This window comes from Sminthopsis crassicaudata, chromosome 4 (genome assembly GCF_048593235.1).
Source record: "Sminthopsis crassicaudata isolate SCR6 chromosome 4, ASM4859323v1, whole genome shotgun sequence".
Taxonomy (NCBI): domain Eukaryota; kingdom Metazoa; phylum Chordata; class Mammalia; order Dasyuromorphia; family Dasyuridae; genus Sminthopsis; species Sminthopsis crassicaudata.
The window spans coordinates 131358716-131380961 of record NC_133620.1 but is presented as its reverse complement, the minus strand read 5'-3'; the positions used below and the strand labels follow the sequence as shown (position 1 = coordinate 131380961).

Here is a 22246-nt window from a genome sequence, read left to right as displayed (position 1 = left end):
GAGGAAATAAAATTATCATTTTGGATAGAAAAGATAAAATACTTGGGAGTTTATCTCCTAAGATATACACAGGAATTATATGAACACAATTACAAAGCTCTCTTTACACACATAAAATCAGACTTAATTAATAAGAGAAATATTGATTGCTCATGCTTATTGCTCATCACTGCCCAGTGTGTAGACCAAGCCAAAATAATAAAAATGGAATTCTATGTAAACTCATTAATTTACTTATTCTTTGTCCTAAAATTAGTTTACCAAAAGATTACTTCATAGAACTAAAACAAATAATTGCAAAATTCATCTGGAGGAAAAAGAGGTCAAAAATATCAAGGGAATTAATGAAAAAAGGGGGAAAAGGAAGAAACCCTAGGAAGTACCAGGTATCAGACTTTATTGAAAAGCTGTTATTTCAAAAACAGTTTGGTGGTGATTATACAAGAGAGAGGTTGATCAGTGGAATAGATTTGGTATGTAATATACAAAAGCAAACAAGCCAAAAGCCTAATATTTGATAGACCCAAAGGTTCCAGAACTTCAATGAGAACTCAGTCAACAAAATCTATTGGGAAAACTTAAAAAACAGTTTTGCTAAAACTGAATGCAGTGTCAGAATGTATATCAAGATAAAATTCATACAAGTACAAGACTTAGATATAAAGGGGAATATCATAAACAAATCAGAGGAGCAAGGCAAAAATGACCTGTAAGATATATGGATAGGAGAAGAGTTCTTAATCAAATGAGAGAGAGAGAAGATTGCAGAAGTAAAATGGACAGTTTTGATTAAAAAAAATAATAAAGTTTTTACACAATTAAACTCAATCCTGCTGAAATTATAACAGAAGGTAAATGATTAAAATAACTTTGCAGCAAGTTTTCCTTATAAAAATCTCATTTCTAAGATATATAGGGAACTTTTTCAAATCTAGAAATTGATAAATGATCAAGATATATGTATAGATAATTTTCAAGGAAAGAAGCCTAAGCTATCAATAATCATTTTAAGAACTGCATTAAATCACTAATAATTAGAAAAATGCAAATTTAAAGAATACTGAAATTCCATCTCATATTTATCAAATTGGTAAAGTTGAACCCCAAAAAAGACAAATGCTGGAAAAGCCATGGAGAAAAAGGTATATTAATGCATTGTTGATGGGCCTGTGAACTCATTTAGCCAAACTGGAAAGAAAGCAATTTGGAGTAATGACCACAAAGTGATTAAACTGTACTCAATGATACAACTATTATATCTATATCTAAAAGAGATCAATGAAAGAAGAAAAGAATCTGTAAAGACAAAAATCTTTATAGCAGCTGTTTTAGCAGTGGGAAAGAATTTGAATCTGAGAACAGTGCCCATCAATTAGGAAATGGCTGAACAAGTTATCATATATGAATATAATGGAATTTTATTGTATTATAAGAAACAATTAAGAAAAAATCTTTTCAGAAAAATATGATAAGAATTATGTGAACTGATATAAAGTGAAGCAAGCAAAAGTATTAAAATTAATTATAAAATAACAAGGAAATTGTCAGGACAGCTACTTTGGAAGACTTAGGAACATTAATGCAATGATCAACCCCAATACTAAAGGACTCATAGTAAAACACTCTACTTATCTCTTTTTAGAAAGGTGATAGATAGGTTGAAGGTTGAAAAAAAAATAGACATTAACAAAGTAGGAGTTGGTTTTTTTTAAATTTATGCACATTTGTAATGGTTTTTGTTTTTCTTGCTTTCTGAATGGGGGAAGGAAGAGGAGGAAAAAAGTGGATTTTCATTAAAAATAAAATAAATTTTAAAATAATTTTAATTTTATTGATTTTTTTATGCAAAAACTTATTTATACAATTAAAATCATCTGATCTCATGATCTTTCTTAATTCTGCTGCTACAATTTATTTATAATAATGACTTTTTATATTCATTATGGTAGAAATGTCAATCTAAAACTCATTTATGTCAAATTAATATCCAGTTTTCCCCACAAGATTTTATTGAATAGTAAGTCTTTATCTTAGTAGTTAGGGTACTTGGGTTCATTAAACACCATCCTACTGTGCTACCTAATCTGTACCCATTGATCAACTTTTCTATTTTAAACCAGCATTAAATAGTTTTGATGATTAATGCTTAGTAGTATAATCTGAGATCTGGTAATTCTAAACCTTCTTCTTTCCTACTTAAAAAAGTATATCCTTTTAAATTTTTTAACTTTTATTTCTCCACATGAATTTTATCATTATTCTTCTCGTTTCATAAAGTAGTAATTTTATAGTTTGATGGGCATGTCACTGAATCTGTAAATTAATTTAGCAAACATTTTACATTAGCACACTCCAAACATGAGCAATTAATTCTCTCCAATATTTAAGTTTGTATTTATTTCTAGAAAGAATATTTTATATTTAATGTTTGTGCATTGGTAAATGGATTCCCCAAACCTTTTTAATAGAATTTTCTAGTTATCTTAAAAGAATTTTATTTTTCTAACTTTTCCTAAGGAGCTTTGCTGATAATATACATTAAAATATATAACTTTGTGAGTTTGTTGTATACCTTTCTATTTTTTGCTGAATATATTATTTCAATTAATTTTAGTTGACTCTCCAGAATTATATCATCTACAAATAGTGATATTTGTTTCTTCTCTGTCTATGGTAATGCCCTTCATTATTTTTTCTTGTCATTACTATTTCTAGCTTTTCTAGCACTAGTTTAATGCTAGCACAGAGTGAGATCAAATAATAGTGATGACAATGGAAATCCTTGCTTTATCCCTGATCTTATCCCTGATCTTCTTGAAAAGGCATGTTATCATTTATCCATTTCAGATAATACTAGCTCTTAGTTTTAGATATGGACTATTTACCATATTAAGAGTCTATTTATTCTAATGCTTTTTTTAACATTATTAACAAATGAATTTTATATTTTGTCTAAATTGTTTCTGTGATTTTTCATTTGGAATTTATTATCTTTTTAATATTTTTCTTATGTTTCATAAATATGGGATAAATGAATCCATCTGCTTATAATCTTTTCATATTTTGCTTATGTTCACATGTTGCTTATAATCTTTCTAGTTTTCTTTATCTTCTTACTTTAGCCAGTTATTTCTTTGCAGTTCTAATGGGTAAGAATTGAGTGAAGTCATGAAAAGGCATAGGAGGATAACTGAACTCATTGGTTACAATGATTTGAGGATATACTAGTGTAAGATTTATGAGATCTGATTAGGCCAAAATTTAATGTTTTAGTTTTGCTATGTCTATTAATCTAAATTGCTATTTACTTGCTCACAAGTAAAATTCAATGCCATTTAATGGATTTTTTCAAAGGTTTAATTTTATTTCTCCAAAGTTTCTAAGCACTTATTTTCAAAACTATTAATGACCATTCTTTAAGGACAACTCAGAACAGTTAGGTTTAAGCCTATATGTTCTATTGTAGTCTTCCCATGCATATTACCAGTCTTTGCCACACTATTCACAAAGTCTTAATTTATATCCTTTTCAAGTCCTATGTTCTGCTTGGCCAGGAAAAAAATGAAAAAGAGAAAAGAAAAGAAAAGAGCCATTTGGACTGCTTAGCATATAGTAGAACCAAAGTTAGCATAAACCAAAAAAGTTCTTGGTTTAAAAAACTATTTTCCAAAAACCATCAAATGTGAATGTGACATGAGTATTCATCCAAGTGGTTTCAATTTTAAATATTTAGCAATATTGAAGCTGCAACTAATCACTATAGTATCCTTTAGCTACTTTTTCTGATTGTATGTAATAAATCTAGTCCCTTTTGGGGAATGAATGCTGTTTTGTAGGGGAGTTGCATCTTTTATTCATTTAGTGTGTACACAGAAACCTTTAATCCTCCTCCAGCTTTAATCTGTTTTAATCCCATTTACAAAATAGGAAAAACAATAATAATCTACCTTGGGAATATTAAATAATGTAATTGCCTTAATTAAATCAGTATTGAACTTAAATGAGATCTTGCTGGAAAGATACAAGGAAAGATGAGTTAATGTTTTAGCAACCCTTTCTTGTAAATAGCAGTCTTTGATGACTTATTTAAATCAGTGGTTTTCCCAAACTTTCTGAGCTTGTAAACACATCATTGTTTTTCAGGGTTCCAAACTCTAATCCTTGATATGGTTTCATTGCATGTTAAATAGACCTGAACAGAACATATCTTCTCTTCCAAAATGTCTCTAGAGAGCTCTTGAACTATCTATGAAAACAATGTGAAAAACACTGTTTTTAAAAGTTTGGTAGCTCATTTACCCCCAATGTTGCTTTGTTACTAAAGTATTCAAAAGAATAAAGAACTTGAAACAAAGGACTATCTATACTGAGATTTATATTGAAAAGAACTGTTTTGATCAATTTTATCCATTCAAGAAGAGCATCATTTTGTCATCTTTCTGAGTTTTTCTGAGATATTGGAAGTATCAAAACTTTGTTTTTACTTTGGAGCTTAATTCTATCTTGTTCATCTGCAATTTTCACAGAAATCCTTTGTCTTTAGGAGAGGACAAAGATGTATTTGTAGTTAGTGTAGTTCACAAGAAACCAGAAATAGGTAGTCAATTGCAACATAAATTTTGTTCTGAGACAGTAGTCAGAAATATTGAATATTTCCTAAAGTTTGGGGGAATTGGTGACTGGAAGGAAAGATAGAAAAACTTGGGAACCACAAAGGTCCTGAATCTTTTGCACAAATCCTATTTCAACATCCCCTTGACCTACATAAGACAATTCAAGAAGCTAGCCAATCTAGTGGTGCTTAGTAGATGGATTAAATATCTTCAGTTGTCACAGCCAGAAGAAAGAACACCAAGAAACAATAAAGCCACCCATTCTCACTGCCCCTCTATAAGCAAATATATAAAATCCATATTATTATTGATTTTTCTAGATTTATTTTTAATATAACAAAAAGAAATGATAATATTTTGCATAATGTTAATATTACTTGATTTAGTTGAGTGCTAATATCTGTCTTTCCTATACAATGTAAGATAATTTTATGCACTGCCTCACAACATTATGTATTATCTTTCTTAAATTAAGTTCTTGTGCTTGCAACAGTTCTTTCCGTGATCTGATTGATGTTCATGCTATGTACAGTTTAGATCTTCATTACTGAGTATCATGTCTCTTTTCGATGATTCTGCAGCCTTGATCTTGGCAGGTACCATTTTTTTTAAATGTCATATTTGAATCCTCATATCTCTAGGGACTACCATTGTGCTCTGTATATTAACAAATGTTTATTGAATCTAGCCAATAAGAAACACTTATTAAAGACCTACTGAGTGCAAAGAATTGTGCTAAGTAGTGAAGATACTCAGATAAAAATGAAATAGTGCATGTATTCATTCTATAGGGTGAGAAAACATTTATACATATATAAAATATATGTATGTACATAAATGTACATATAAAGAGAAATATAAATAAGATACCTGATCATTTTAGAGGGAATGCATTATCAGATAGATCAAGAAAGACATTATATAAGAGTTTGCACTTAGCTGATTTTTAAAAGGATCTTGGGATTCTAAAAGACAAGACAGAGCAGGAAGTACATGACAAGAATTGAAGATTGCCAATGTAAGAACATGCAGACAAGAAATAGAGTGTCTGTGTGGAGAACAGCAAGATCACTTGTTTGGCTGGATCAAAAAAGGAGGAAATAACATATAATAAGGATGGGAAAAAAAGTAGTTTGAAACTACTTTGTGAAAGGATTTAAATGCCAAACAGAGGGATTTGTATTCAGTTGGAGGTGAAATGGAATCACTATAATTTATTTAGTAATTGAATGATAAGGTCAAACCTGGTCTTTAGGAATTGAATTTAGCAAATTGAATTGATATTTTGTTGGTAATTTCAATACTTAAAAGAATCTAGAGATCTGCACATGTCTATAGCATTCCAAAGACATTTTTCTAAATTATTTTAAATGTTCATGATGAGATATAGCTCTTTTTATAGAGACATAAGTGCAGATTTTCATTTCTAGGACTTAATGTGAAATCACCAGATTGACCTCCTCTCCCCCTGTCTATAAAGTACATCTTTCTCACGATTTTACTCATCATGAATGTCATATGGTTTTATAAATTACAAGAAATTAGTGAAATGCTTAAATTAGTTGGTGCTCTTATTTTTTTTTTACGATCCCTACATACATTCAGATGAAATATGAAGCATTATGTTTACTGCCTTTCCAAATTTATATTGCTGGCCTAAAATACATAGTTTTTGAAAAATATCATAAGTCATGAGGTCAACTACCATCAAATGAGAATCTGTCACCTAATTACTATTAAAGTGTGCATTATTTTAAAATATGAGTTCTTTCTAACTCCAGATGTTTCTGCATGAAGTGCTCCTAAACATAAATGTTACACTTCTATTTCTCTGCTTTTGATCTTGTTATCTATTTACCTTTAATGTCCCTTTTTTCTGCTACCCTATATCTTACACATCTTTTTTTTAAACAATAGCTTTTTATTTTAAAAAATATATGCAGAGATTATTTTTAGCATTTAGCCTGGCAAAACCTGGTGTTCCAAATTTTTCTCCTTTCCTTTCCCCAACCCCTTCCCTTAGACAGCAAGTAATTCAATCAACATATGCTAATATATTCAGTTCTTCTATACATATTTCCTTATTTATCATGCAGCACAAGAAAAATCAGATCAAAAAGGGGGAAAATGAGAAAGAAAAAAAATGCAAGCAAACAACAGCAATGAAAATACTAGGCTGTGATCCACTGACACTCTCCATAACAAATCTATTAGAATTGGCCTGAATCACCTCATTGTTGAAAAGAGCCACATGCATCAGAGTTGATCATTACATAATCTTGTTACTATATACAGTGTTCTCCTCACTTCACTTAGCATCAGTTGATGCAAGTCTCTCCAGGCCTCTCTGAAATCATCCTGCTGATCATTTCTTATAGAACAATAATATTTCTTAACATTCGTATATCACAGTTTATTCAGCCATTCCCCAGTTGATGGACATACACTCAGTTTCCAGCTCCTCGTCACTACAAAAAGGTTGCAACAAACATTTTTGCATGTTAAAATAACTTAAGTTTTACCAACTGACATAGTGAATTATTTCTTTGATTTTTCTAAGCTATATTAATCTCTTTCTTCTCTAAACTTGTAGGGCACTTAAATAAACAATTGACAATAACTGTATTTAATTAAGGGGAAATCAGACCTTTGATTTCATTGACACAGAGAAGAAATTCCCTTTACCAGTGGAGATTGACCACCTACTTTGCTATGAGGATTAAGTGACTTGCCCAGTTTACACTGTCAGTACTGCTTAGAAGCAGGACTCTGAATTCATAACTTCCAACCTCCCAGGGCACCTTTCCAAATTATATGCCAGTTATAATTAGGATGTATAATTGTGGTGTGTTAGACATTCTTAGAGGACTAGCACCTCTGGTGTGAGGGCTTGTTGAACTCTTTTCAGGGCTGCTAAATCTACTTTTGGTGTCTTCCTGTTTTTCAACTCTTGCCTGTGGCTCCAAAAAACTGTAGCATGTGCAATGGCCACAGTGGACAGGTTAAACAAGGTTGAAGGCAACTGATGGGCTTCAAACCAATCAATTATTAGGGGAGTGTCTACGCCAAGCATGCAGAAACTTCCCCTGCCAAATACGGATGAGAATAACTTGTTCCAGTGGCCACAAAAGGGACTAAAGCAGGTGCTGTGAAGTGCTTAGAGCCTGGTTAGCCATCAAGAGTACAAAGATCATCCACTGTATACCAAGCCATCAAAACTTTTCCTCACTTTTATCTTGCCACTAGATTGCATTGACTCTCAAGACAAAGTGAGATTGGATAACTTTGTACAGTTCTGCCTCACTTAAATCCAATTCACCCTCCAATCAAGAAATCACTTGTGATGTCATTGGTTCTCTTTGAAAACAAAGGACAGACAATATATAATTAGTAATTAATTAAATATTCAAGCATAGTTTAAACTGTAATATAGCTTAGTACTTACATTTTTGTTTGTCAGTTTTCTGGCCCAGGCTAAACCTAAAAGAAAGCTCCTTTCATTCCTTTTATTTCCCCTCCCCCCAACATATACCTCGCACAGAGCTGCACCCATACTAGCTTCTTAAAATTTACTAGTTGATTGAACTTTAATTTGGTATCCCTGTAAGGTAATACATAAATAGCTTGAAGGTAATTTGTTTGCAACAGACTTGAGATTTCATTGTTGTAGTGAGTGTGGGGACTTCCCCAAAAGAAGCAGTAACTATTGTACAACATAAAATTTGAGTGTTGATTATGTTGAAGGTTGAGTGAGTTACCCATGCTCACATGACTAGGATGGGTCTGGATTTGAACTGAGGTAGGCCATCCCAAAACTAAGAGGAGACCTATTTTTACTATACTGCTTCTTATATATGAATGTAGATTTACTCATGTTTATGGATTATATATATATATATATATATATATATATATATATATATGTGTATACATATATATGTCTTCATATGTATATTTGTAATTATGTATATCACATATACATATACATATTCCATGTACTTTTAATAGATACAAAGTATAAAATATACTATATTTATATTATACATACATGTATATTATTCATTATATTTTACATAGTATATGTGTATTTATATACATATGGAAGAAAAACATCATGGCATAATGAGAAGAGAGCTTATATATTATATACACAAGCAACATATAAAATTTTACATACTAAAAATCTAGCCAAGAATATTCTGTTTGTGCAAATTGTAGTTACTGGCTGCAGAGCCTGTTGTCATATCTTACAAATTCTAATGTTTTTCTTATTACTACTAAAGCAGTGGAATCCCTGCATTAAAAATATATATATATATATATATCTTTTTTTGGCTGCTTTGAAATGTTCTAAAACCTTTTCACAGTTTCAAAGATACTAGTATCTTGCCATGAAACTAACCATTTGGAAATGATTCTATTTTAAAGTCGCTCTTAGAAAATGAATACATGGGTAACAGGAATAGAAATTCTCTGCTTTTATTTCAGAATGTTACTTAACTCCTGAAGTAATTTAAATATATTAGAGACATATATACTAGCATACTAGTTCTAAATAAAGAAGTACATATATTCTGGAGAAAAATTTGGAACACAAAGTTTTCCAAAGGTGAATATTGAAAACTATTTTGTATGCACTTGGAAAAATAAAATGCTATTTTTAAAAAGTATATATACTACAACTATAGTTTATATACACTGATTGAGAATTCAGTCATTACCTCTTCCCTCAAACCCTAAATAACCAAGAACTCTCTTAAGAAATTTGCTCAGAAACTGGAAATTGGGTAGATGCCCATCAACTGGGAATGGCTGAATAAATTATGGTATATGAAGATAATGGAATATTATTGTTTTAGAATAAATTATGAAAAGTCTGATTTCAGAAAAGCCTGGAGAGACCTAAATGAACTAATAGTGAGTGAAGTGAGCAGAACAAGGAAAATGTTGTACACAGCAGCAAGAAGATTACATAATGGTCAATTATAATGGACTTGGCTCTTTTCAACAATGCAATGATTCAAGGCAGTTCCACTAGATTTGGGATGGAAAAAGTCAATCACCCAGAGAGAAAACTATGGAGACCGAATGTGGAATGAAGCATAGTATTTTTACCTTTTTTGTATTTTTTCTTTCTTGTGTTTTTTTTTTTCTCCTTTTGGTCTGATTTTCCTTGCACAATATAATGAATATGGAAATATGTTTTGAAAGAATGCATATATTTAACCTCTATCAGATTGCTTCCTGTCTTGGGAAGGAGAATGGTAAGGGAGGGAGAAAGCAAGAAAAAATTAGAACACAAAATTTTACAAAAATGAATATTGAAAACTATCTATCTATCTATCTGGAAAAATAAAATACTATTGAAATTTAAAAAAAAAATTTACCAAAAGAAGTTTGCTAAAAATGGCTAAAAAAGCAGAATTCTGTGGAAGACTCTGCTCTAATGGTTATACTGAGTTCATTGCCTGCCAATTGAGAGACAGTTGTTCAAGAAATTATTTCTAGGATCAGAGCCAAGGCTCTGGTAGAGTAATCAGGTATTTGTCTGAAAGCCTCAAATCTAGAGGGCTGACAGCCCTTGTAGTCTTTTAGCAACAGTACAAACAACCAAGCTTATCACCAAGTTAGTAAGAGTCAGTAGTTAAAATAGGGTATTCTTGGTTCTCTTCTCCCCACCCGACCTCTGGTATACACAGGATAGCCTTCCCAGAATTGACCTTGAGCCTGGATGTCCCAGGATCTATTGTGCACTACCCTCCCTTTTTCCCAGCCAGCCAAAGAAATGCTACTTGTCTTGGGCAAAACTTACTGGTTATAACTCTGCCTATGTTTCTGACATATTTCCTTATTTAAACCCATCCAGAAAAGGGAGTGAATGGAGAAGTAGAGATTAATGCCTCCATCACTGTTTTGGAACCATGCTTAACTTCTTTTAATGGTTGTCTAGATATTCTAAACTTAAAATGTATAAAATAATTTGCCTTGTATTTTTATGATCACGATCAGAAAGTTTATAGGAATCTTTAGGTTTTTTTGAAAACTTTTCAGGAATCTACATGCTGAAATAGAGTGCTGGCAGGAATATCTGCGTTTAAGTCTTACCTCTAACAGGTGATTGACATCTGATGGATATGACACTGGGCAAGCAGCTCAAACTCTTAGGCAACTCCCAGACCATTAGATGCAGAGAAGGTACTAATGTATTGCTGTAAAGAGCAGGGCCAGTATTCAGACCTAAGGTTTCAAATTCCCAAGCCAGTATTTTCACCACTCCCAACCTTGTTTTTTAATGGAGTGTGACCTGAATTAAAGAAAAGTGCTGGTAGTTTAAGATAAGTCATCAAGAAATATTTTTACTGATATCTTTATAAAAAGACAGTATTCACATGTTTTTAATATATTGTTAATAATATATTTATTCCTTCTCTTCATCTTTTGTAAGGAAAAAAAAAGTTCAGCAAAATTAGTCTTCAGTAATGGTACCTAGGAGTATATACAGCATTTCATAACCATAATCCCTTATCTCTACAAAAAAGGCACTGAAATACATTTTCATACAAATTCCAAGGTTGATCATTGTTATTTTTCCCAGCGGGGAAAAATAACAATGATCAACCTTGGAATTTGTATGAAAATTAAGTGACTTGCCCAGGGTCACACAGCTAGGAAGTGTTAAGTGTCTGAGACCAGATTTGAACTCGGGTCCTCCTGAATTCAGGGCTGGTGCTCTATGCACTGCACCACCTAGCTGCCCCTGCTCATTGTTATTAAATATGACTCATGTTCCTTTTCTTATTTTGCTATTTAAATACAGTCTTTTTATCTGCTATTTATTATGCAGTTGTTCCTATTGCATGAGTACATAAAGTTTTCCCATACCTTATGAATAATCATAATCCTTTTTTCTTATTGGGCAACAGTATCCCACCACATTCATAAACAACAGGGTAATTCCCATTGTGGTCTGTGTTTAATTCCCATTGACTTACCATTGATAATGAAATATTCCCATTTGATTGTCAGCTACTTTGTTTACAATTCTTTGTTACTATAAATGTTTTGGTGTGTACTGGATCTTTGTTATGGGTGGAGTCAGGAAGAACAGAGTTCAAATCCAACTTTAAATACTAGTTGTATGGCACTGGGCAAGTCATTTAATTTGTCTACTTCAGTTTCCTCAACTATAAAATGGGGGTAATTATAGTACCTGCCTTCCAAGGTTGTTTTGAAAATCAAATGAGATAATATTTGTAAAATTCTTGGCATAATAAATAGTTGGCAATTGTTTCCTTTCTTTCTTCCTATCTTTGGCATCTTTTGAGTATATGCCTAGCAGTAAGCTCTTTGGGGGAAATGGTTTAGGTTGGGGTTTTTTTTAGTTATTTTTGAGCAATTCCAAATTTCTTTCAAGAAAATATAGAACAATTCATATTTCCAAAAATTCATAGTGTCTATGCGTCTTTCTACAATCATCAACTATTCCCACATTTTATTATCTTTGCCACTTTGCTTGGTATAAGGTGAAATGTCAAGATAATATTGATTTGCATTTTTCTTAGCAATTTACAGCAATAATTCAGATTAATAACATGCAATTCTTTTGAAAATTAATTGTTCATATCTGTTGACCATTTTTTCCATTGGAAAATGGCTTTTAGTGCTTTACATTCATCTTAATTTCCATTATTAGATATCAAACACTTATGAGGGATGTTTGACATGAAGATTTCTTCCCAATTGACCATTTTCTTTTTTATCTTATGTATTACTTATATTATCACAAAAGCTTCTTTATTGCATGTAATTGAAATGATATGATTTATTTTCTATAATTTCTTTCATCTCTTGTTTGCTTAAGAATTATTCCTTTATCCAGAACTGTAGAAGATACTTCATTGGATCTTTTAATGTAGTTGCCATGCCAACATGTCATCTCTTAGCCTGAATTGGAGCAGGATCATTCCATTCTTCGAAGTGTCTAGTCTCTGATCTGTTCTCAATTAATTTTCTTTCCCTCCCCCTCATCCCTTATCTGTCTGGCTGTAGCTGTCTCATCATATCATCCAGTTTAATTAAAATGATTTTTAAATGACTAGCATTATTATTACTGTATATTTTTGTAGGGCTTTTATTCATTCAGAGATTTCTTGTCACTTTATTTTTATTTCTTAACTTTTAAAAAATAAAATCTTTTTATTTTTCAAAATGCATGCAAAGATAATTTTCATCATTCACCCTTACAAAACCTTGTGTCACAAAATTTTCTCTCTCCCTCCCGCCCTCCCCTAGATAGCAAATCTAATATAGGTTAAACATATGCAATTCTTTTAAACATATTTCCACATTTGTCATGCTGTGCAAGAAAATAACATCAAAAGGTGAAAAAAAATCTCGAGAAAGAAAAAAGAAACAAGCAAGCAAACAAACAACAACAAAGGTGAAAATACTATGCTGTAAACTGTATTCAGTATTCATAGTTCTCTCTCTTGGTACAGCTGGCTCTTTCCATCACAAGTCTATTGAAATTGCCTTGAATCACCTCATTGTTGAAAAGAGCCAGTAGATCATCATATAATTTTTTTTTCCAAATATAACTTTGGAAAGTTTTATTCACAGTAAATCATCATATAATCTTTTTGTTGCTGTGTAAGATATTCTCTTGGTTCTACTTCACTTAGCATCAGTTCATGTAAGTCTTTCCAAGGTTTTCTGAAATCAGTCTGCTCATCATTTTTTATAGAAGAATAATATTCCATTATGCTCATATACCATAATTCAGCCATTTCCCAACTGATGGCCATCCACTCAATTTTCAGTCATTCGCCACTACAAAAAGGACTGTCACAAATGTTTTTGCACATCTGGGTTTTTTCCCTCTTTTCAGTGATCTTTTTGGGATACTGATCCAGGAGAGCTTGTCTCTTATTTTAGCTGATATACTCAGAATAACCCTGTAAATTAGGTAAGGTAGGTATTAGTTTCACAGATGAGACACAAAGCCACAGAAGGGTGAAACAGCTTGCTTATAATCAGTTTTTTGAAGGTTAACTACTTCATCATGTCTCATTATGATTTTTGGTTTTTTATCATAGTTTAACCTGGTGTGTTTAAACTCTTGGATGCTAGACTTGAGCCAAGCTGTTCTAAGTCTGGGTTTCTTGGCTGGAGCATTTACTCTATGCTATGCAGCAGACAGGTAAGTATGAAGGTGAGAATCTATTTTAAGTTAATACATGTAACTACAAAAATGAACATGTTAAGAGCTTAAAAAAAATTTCTACATTTGGAACTTCCCCAAATTCTAAAGTTCTAAGTTTGTGATTAATTCTCATTTTTTGTTTATTTGATGGGATTTTGTTTTTCAAATTATAACTTTCATCTCCTTGATAGAAAACTTTATTGTTTATTTTTATTATTACATCTTTATTATTACTCATTAGTGAATCTTAATAAAGGTTCTTTTATCTCAGATATAGAGCCAAGCAACATGTCATATTAAAACATTCCCATCTGCTTAGTGATTGATCTGCTTCCATAGGAACTGAATTCACTTTACCTGAATCAATGTGAAATCATAATACAAATTTATTGAATGGTCAAGACAGAGTAAGTTATAGGTTGTGTTTTAATTAATTCAGTTATGTGGACCTAGCCTTAGTTTTGCTAGTTTTTAGGTTATTCACTAAATAATTCATATGTTTTAGTTCTACAGATTTAGATTTCATATCATAGCATAAGATGAGAATGAGCTTTTCCCCAAGGATTTAGCCATTTATAGAAAGCAGTTAATCAACAAATAAGATAAAAATAGTATGTGGAACAAATGAATTGGTTATGTATTGATAGTTATATTTGGAAAAAAAGTGAGGATACAAGTCAATTCTGAGGGACTTATAATGAAAAATGCTGTTCCCCTCCAGTGAAAGAACTGATGGAGTCTGAATACAGACTGAAACATATATTTTTTTTAATATTACTTTTGTTAAGGTCTTTGGTTTGTTTTATTTTGCATCATGGTTAATATGGAAATGTTTTGCATGACTGTACATGTGAGAAGAGAAGGGGGAGAGGGAAATAATTGGAACTCAAAGTTTAAAAAGAAAGTAAAAAATGTTTATATGTAATTAAGAAAAAAATGAAATAAAAATAGTAAGACACTGCCAATATCTTTTTAAGTGCAGAAATTTTAGGTACTTTGCAGAGAGATCAAATTTGATATGTCAAAAATTAAAATTTGGAATAGCCAAAATGAAATGAGTCCATAAAATGCATCAATTATAGTGGCAAGTCATGAAACATTGTGAAAGTGATATTATGGTAAAAAAGACAAGATAAGTTGTGATAGTTTTAAAAGAAAGAAATATAATGACTCTCTTCAACATTAGTTATGAAAAATATGTATCAGTTAGTATATATTTATATGTATTATTTGTATTGTGTTGAAAAATGATTTGAAGTAATTTTTTTCTCTCTTTCTCAAAAAGGTATGGAAGAATAATTATATATTTAATCTCCTGCTTTGGTGTGGGAGTAAGTGGTATCGTTGTAGCATTTGCTCCAAACTTTACTGTGTTTGTGATTTTTCGATTCCTGCAAGGTGTTTTTGGAAAGGGAACATGGATGACATCATATGTTATTGGTAAGAATTTCAATTTAGTTCAATATACATAATTGAGCCTCTGGAATGGGAAAGCACTGAGGATAAAAAAATAAAAGTGAAGTAGTCTCTACCTTCAGGGAGTTTACATTCTAATGTAGTTCTAACTCATTTCATTTCAATTACCCTCTTCAGTTTAAATAGCAGTTTCTTTCATGTCAGATGTTCTTGATATCAATCTCAGAATCTTTAAAAATAGAGCAAAGACATTTTATTTCGATTTATTTTTGCAGCAGAGTTTTCTAAAAGCTGTCATCTCTACAACCTGGATGAGATGTCCCTTTTTCTTCAAAGCCAAAGAATGTATTACTAATAATTCAGATTCATAGAATTTGATAATTGAAAGAGACCCCAGTGACAGGTTTTTATTCAAAAGAAATAGTATACATAAAAATGGTGGTGGGGAAGAGTGATGATTGCATTGTAGATTAAGAAAATAAATTTGCATGACATAAACTCTGAGAGTTCCAGGTAGGATTTCCATAACAAGGTTATATTTCTCCCTCAATTCCTAATCCTCTTCTGAGGATTAGGGAATTATTTTAATACTATTAGCTTGAAATCCCATTCTGATGTGTTCCTCCTAGTATCAGTCTCCAATGATTACTGCTCCATTAATATTTGTAGTTCCAGTTATTGTCTCCTTAATATCAATTTAATATCAATTAACTTTAATTAGGTTTTACACAGGATATTTACTGATTAGATACAGCAAGACCGAAAGTATGGGAATAATCCCAAATCAGAGGATACTTTTCCCTCTATACTCTGGACATTGGAGAAAGTAGGCTTAAACTTAAAATGGTAAGGAGAAACATTCTTCCACCACTGAGTTCACTTCTGAGTGTACCCAGTGGAAGAGTATCTTCCTTGCTTTAAGGACATAGTTTCCTTAATGCCAGGTTAAGCAAGTTGCATTTCAGGACTGTGGTCCCATCTGTCAACTAGCAAACTGCTAGTTCTTCCAAACTTCTGAAGCTTACAGTGTTATTCTGCCTCTAATATTTTTTTTGTTGTTGTTGTTGAATAACAAGAAAGTATAGATTCAGCTGAATTCCCAGGAGCCAAATTGATGGGAAAAGTGGGAAATCACTGTACTTCTACCATATTCATCTCCAAAGAACCATAAAATAGCATCCTAATCAAATTCTGTAACAGCAGAACCAGAAAAAGGATGAGGGGAAATAATATAAGAAACTTGGAAGGCTGATTACAAAGGTCTGTCTCGCTTGGGTAAAAGGAGAGCACAGTCCAAGACAGGAAACACTCCAATAATCCAACAGCAAACAGTGCCTCAGCAAACCAATGGGAAATTTTGAGTTCCAGTGAGATGGAGCAGGCAAACACTAGCACCAGGATTGCCCACATGCTTCAGTATAGCTAAGGGAATGTACAAAAACCACATCTGAATATCTTCATGATCTTCTGCATAGTCTCAGGCAAACAAATAGAGCCAACCCTACAAGTGCCAAAGCAAATGGGCAGACATGAGCACCAGGACCCCATATGTTACCAGCATAGTCAAACAAACAGGTAGCCAGCAGCACTGGCCCTACCACCTGTTTAAGTGTAGCTCTGGGCAAACAGTCAGCCATGAGCCTCAGAACGTCCACATACTTTAGTGTAGCTTAGGGTAAGAAACAGAAGCTAACGCAGGAACATCCCACCAGTCTCAACACATGGTAGACACCAGCACTGGGACTTTAGGTCAGTACCAGGTAAGATGCCAGACCTCTATAGCTTCCAGCAGCAGCAGCTATCCTCTATCTAACCTCCTTATCAGACATGAGGGTCCACTGTGAACCTCAGAGCAACATCAGTGCAGCAACAGGGCCTGCCACCCTGGGCACAAAAAGCCCGAGATAGTACCCTTTCCCCCCGAAGAGCAGAGCTCAAATTTAAAAGAAATGAAAAAAGATGAGCAAAAAACAACAATAAAAAAGAATCTGACCATAGAAAGTTATTATGGTGACAAGGAAATTCAAGATACAAACTCAGAAGAGGACATAATGTTAATACACCAATGGAAAAATCCAAAAGGAAAACAGAAAGTATTTTCAAAACCCAGAAAGAACTCATGGAAGAGCTCAAGAAGGAGCTTAAAAATTATATAAGAGAGATAGAGGGAAAAATTGAGGAAAAATAAGTGATGCAAGAGAATTATGAAAAAGAAGTCAAAAGCCTGAAAAAGAAAACAATTACTTTAAAAGTAGAATTGGCCAAATGGGAAAGGAGGCACAAAAGCTAAATGAGAAAAACACTTTTTTAAAAGTTAGAATTGGACAAGTAGAAGATAATGCTATAAGATATCAAGAATAAAACAAATTTTTAAAAAATGGAAAATTAGGAGAAAATGTAAAATACCTTATTGGAAAAACAACTGATATGGGAAATAGATCCAGGAGAGACAATGTCAGAATCACTGAACTTGTTTGAAAGCCAAAGTCAAAAGGAGGACCCGAACAGCATCTTTGAAGAAATTATCAAGGAAAACTGCCTTCGTATCCTGAAGTCAGAAGGCAAAATAGGCATTGAAAGAATCCACTGGTTACCTTGGGAAAGAGAGCCTAAAATAAAAAATTCCAAGGAACATTATAGCCAAATTTCAAAATGATCAAGTCAAGGAAAAAATACTACAAATGGCCAGAAAGAAACAATTCACATATCAAGGAGCCACAATCAGAATTACACGAGGCTTAGTAGTTTCCATATTAAAGGAATAGAGGTTAGGGAACATGATACTCCAGAAGGCAAAGAAGCTAGGACTACACCCAAGAATCACTTATCCAGCAAAATTAAACATAATAGTTCAAGTGAAAAAAAAATAGTTATTCAATGAAATAGAAGGATTTCAAGCTTTCATAATAAAACCAAAATTAAACTAAAAATTGATTTATAATATCAAGACTTCAAGATGAAGAAAACATGAGAGGTTCAATAAAGCTAAACATTAAAAATTAAGCAAAAAGAATTAAGGGATAAGAAGAGGAATATACACTATATGCAAAAGGAAGGGAGAAGTAAAATGAAGTAAATTATTTCACATGAAGAGGCACAAAAGATGTATTACAATAGAGAGGAAGATAGAAGCGTGGATAATGAGCATCACTTGAACTATACTTACATTATTATTGGTTCAAAGAGGAAATAAATACACAATCACTTGAATATAGAAATCTATCTTACATGAGAAGCAAATAGGAGGGAAAAAGAAGAAGTAAATGAGGGGAACTGGTGAAGGACAACTGATCAGAAAATGTGGTAGACAAAATCAAAACACTGATAAGGAGGGAAGGGATGAAAGGAGAAATACAAACAGGAAAAGAATAGGAGCAGGAAATATAGTTAGTCATCATAACTGATATTGAAGTCTCTTTTTATATTGTGTTGTATGGGCAGAAATATTCTTCTTTTGGTTTGTATTCAGATTAACAATTAATAAAAATTAAATTTAAAAAAGAATTGATACATCAGGGACAGAAGCAGTAACAAGATAATGTTTTAACTACCACATATCAGCCCCAGTAGGGAGAATAAACTTCCTTCCCCTTGCTTAGAGATTTTAGTTAGTACTTTTTATAAGGATATTCATTTTGTGCCCAGAAGCATTTAAAAGGCTTTTCTTCACCAAATGAACAGAAACAACATAGAATGTTTGCATATATGCTGAAGTGGAAAGTCAGATCCATGACATGTAATCATGGATTTCTATTTGCAGATTCCATGTGGACTTGTGGAAGGCAAGGCTCCATGTGCATGTTCTAAGAACTAGGTTTTTGCTGGCCAAATTCCTTTTGGAATTTTGGAATTTCAGGAATTAGGGATATGACAGAGAATGGAGCATTTGGGTGGAATGGAGGCAGAAACAGAAGCAATATTGTCTTCTTGTTATACCATAGAGCGCCAGGATGCAAAGAATAAATCACTCACATTAGACAAACCTTATCTCCTTTGGAGGCAGGGGAATAGACTAGTAGATCATAGAAATGTTGAATATATAATTTACTTGGACTTTTGGCAAAGTCTCTCCTACTCTTATCTTAGGGGGAAAAAAAAGACCTGTGAGGGAGAAAATAGCAATTTGCTATATTGTGAACTGGTTGAAAGAGGGGAGTTTTACTGAAGTGTGAACAGGATTAAATGGCCTTTGAAGTCCTTTGCACTTCTGAGACCTTGGATTTCTTTCCCAAAGACATTGTGAATTTATCACTCCAGATAATGTAAAAACAACAACAGCAGCAACAAAACAAAACAAACAAACAAACAAACAAAAACACTAAAGAAAGCTGTTAAGACTTTGCAAACAAAAAACAATTGAGAAAGACATGATTCTATAGGGCATGAGTCCCAGCTAAGGCAGACCATCGTCAAAGCATTTATAAATGAAACTGTGAAATAGAATAGTTTTTGGTGGTGTTACTATAAATTCTTAGTGTTTAGTGACTGAATTATTTATATTTGGCTCCTGCCATTTCAGTAGCTAGTGAATATAGAATGGCATTTATGAAGTTTAAATTCAGAAGAGTAAGTGGTCCTGAGTAAATATATAGAAGAATTTTTTAAAGGCATCCAATAATCAGTTTTCAATATTATTTCAAAGACAAAAAGATTCCAAGAAAACAAAAAGATATTAGCTAAAAAAGTGACTGAGATAAGAACCATTAACAAATATGCATATTTTCCCATCTTTATAAAATAATGCATTCATTAAGAGCATCTCTCTGAAAACATGAGAAAGTAAGAGGCATGTTCTCACATTAAGGCAAGTAGGTGGCACAAGAGATAGTGTGGTGGGCTTGGAATCAGAAAGACTAATATTTATGAGTTCAAATCTGACCTCAGACACTTAATAGCTGGACCCTGCACAAGGCACTTTGTGGTAATACCATTTTGACTATCTACCTTATAGAATTGTAAAGTGTAAAGTATATATAAATGTGAGTTATTATTTATCAACAAACCACTGTGATCATTATTTCAATGGTTGTGGTGATTCCACCAAACAAGAAGAAGCATATGCAACTAGTGTTTAATGGATGTTATTGAGTTAATATATTTCTGTTGATTAGTCCTGTTCATTCTTAGCCTTTTATGTTTTTCTCCTTTCAGTGACAGAAATGGTTGGTTCAAAACAAAGAAGGATTGTGGGAATCGTGATTCAAATGTTCTTCACTCTTGGAATCATAATTATCCCTGGGATTGCCTACCTTATCCCCAAGTGGCAAGGGATCCAGCTAGCTATCACACTGCCCAACTTTCTGTTCCTTCTCTATTATTGGTAATATGGTGATGGTCATTGCTATATTTATGTATTCATTATGGCAGTATATACTTCTAATTAAACCAAAAGTAATGAAGATTTTCTAAATTTTCCAAAAATGTTAGGCTTGAAATTTTGAAAACTAATCAAGATAATTTTGTTATATGTTGGCATTTCAAAGAGTATGCAATGATGAATGAAGGTATATGTCACATTTAGTTGTTCTGTAAAATATTACAAATTTTTTTAATTTTTAAAAGAACCATTTATTTTTTAAATTTTATTTATTTTTATTTTTTTAATTTTAAAAGAACCATTAAAATACAAATATATTAATTTTTCATAATTTTATGAATCTTATTGGTGTGGATAAATGTCTTCTAACTATAAGCTACTTAGAAGTAATCTATCATCTGAGAGAATCAAATAAAAGTTAACAAATTAACAATGAGAAATTCATATAGAGTAGAATAAATTATTAATAGTTTATCTAATTAGTTATAGAGTCACGCTGATCCACTTCTTCAAGCTTTCCCTCTTGAAGAGACAAGACTAAAGAGAGAAAAATTGTTTTATTTCCTCGAACTGCTTCAATTTATAGAATTTATCAAATGCTTTATAGTATGTCACCAAAAAGTCATCAAATAAGTATGATTTTCCAAATGTAAGCTAGTAGGAAAAATTAGTCAGTGTAACTTTCCTTAACCTACTTACAACCTGACTCTTCAGAATCTTCAGTCTACATTTATGTTTTTAATCAGTTTTTTAGCCAATAGAAAGATCCCCTTTGAAGAGGGGGAAGCATAAATATCAAAATTTTGAAAAGTCTATTTCTACTTCACCAACTTTACTAGGGTGGTTCCTGAGTCTCCCAGATGGCTAATTACCCGAAAGAAAGGAGAAAAGGCCTTGAAAATTCTTCAGAGTATTGCCAAGTACAATGGGAAATATCTCTCACCAAATTATTCAGAGGTAATTCTATTTTATTTTCTATAGTATATCTTGTTGAAATCAATAGATTTGTTTTCATGACACCTGTATATTTGACAATGGTTTTAGGTAGTAAAGTAATTGTTTATTTTAATTTGGTCCAGGAAAAAAATAAATAAAAATTTAAGGGGAAAGGGCTAAAAAGGGGTGAAAGAGGGTTAAAAGAGAAGTTTAAAAAAGAAATATTCTATTAAATCATATTAGTTTTTTGTTGATAGTCAGCTGGTAACAGTTCCATGCTTTGTTACAATTATTTTCTTACTTTACTATAAGAGCACATACCATTACATAATAGATATTGATTGTACAATTTGTACTTCTTGTTTTGTCCTTTGTTCTGACTTATTGTTGACATAGTAATTAGGGTAAAGATTTTTCTTTCAACTTAATGAAAAACAACATTATTCTGAAATATTTTTGGAACAATAAAGTAAAGTTTCAGTCTTCAGATTTTTATACGTTCATCCATATACTCCATAGACATTTAAGTGTTTTGTGTTTGTACAACTCTGATTTAACGTCTTTAGTGGGAGTTTTGAAAACAGTGGAAGAAATAGTCTTTTTAGAAACTGTGTAATCTAGTTGAGATGATATAGATGCACCCAATCCACAAATATTTCTTAATCATTTAGTATACACTAGGTATTGTGTTAAATATTAGGGATACAAAGAAACAATTAAGAATTCCAATCCTAATGAGGGAGTGTGTGTGTGTGTACATAT

General features: G+C 32.1%; 1 protein-coding gene across 1 annotated transcript in view; it reads left to right on the top strand.

Annotated features, from left to right (window-relative positions):
* The window catches only part of SLC22A3 (solute carrier family 22 member 3), a 120089-nt gene that overhangs the window by 45505 nt on the left and 52338 nt on the right, over positions 1–22246 (top strand). Inside the window, exons 2-5 of the mRNA XM_074309385.1 lie at positions 13709–13812; positions 15101–15255; positions 20383–20551; positions 21388–21505. Of these exons, the coding sequence (XP_074165486.1) occupies positions 13709–13812; positions 15101–15255; positions 20383–20551; positions 21388–21505 (546 nt within the window). The remainder of the gene's footprint in view (positions 1–13708; positions 13813–15100; positions 15256–20382; positions 20552–21387; positions 21506–22246) is intronic.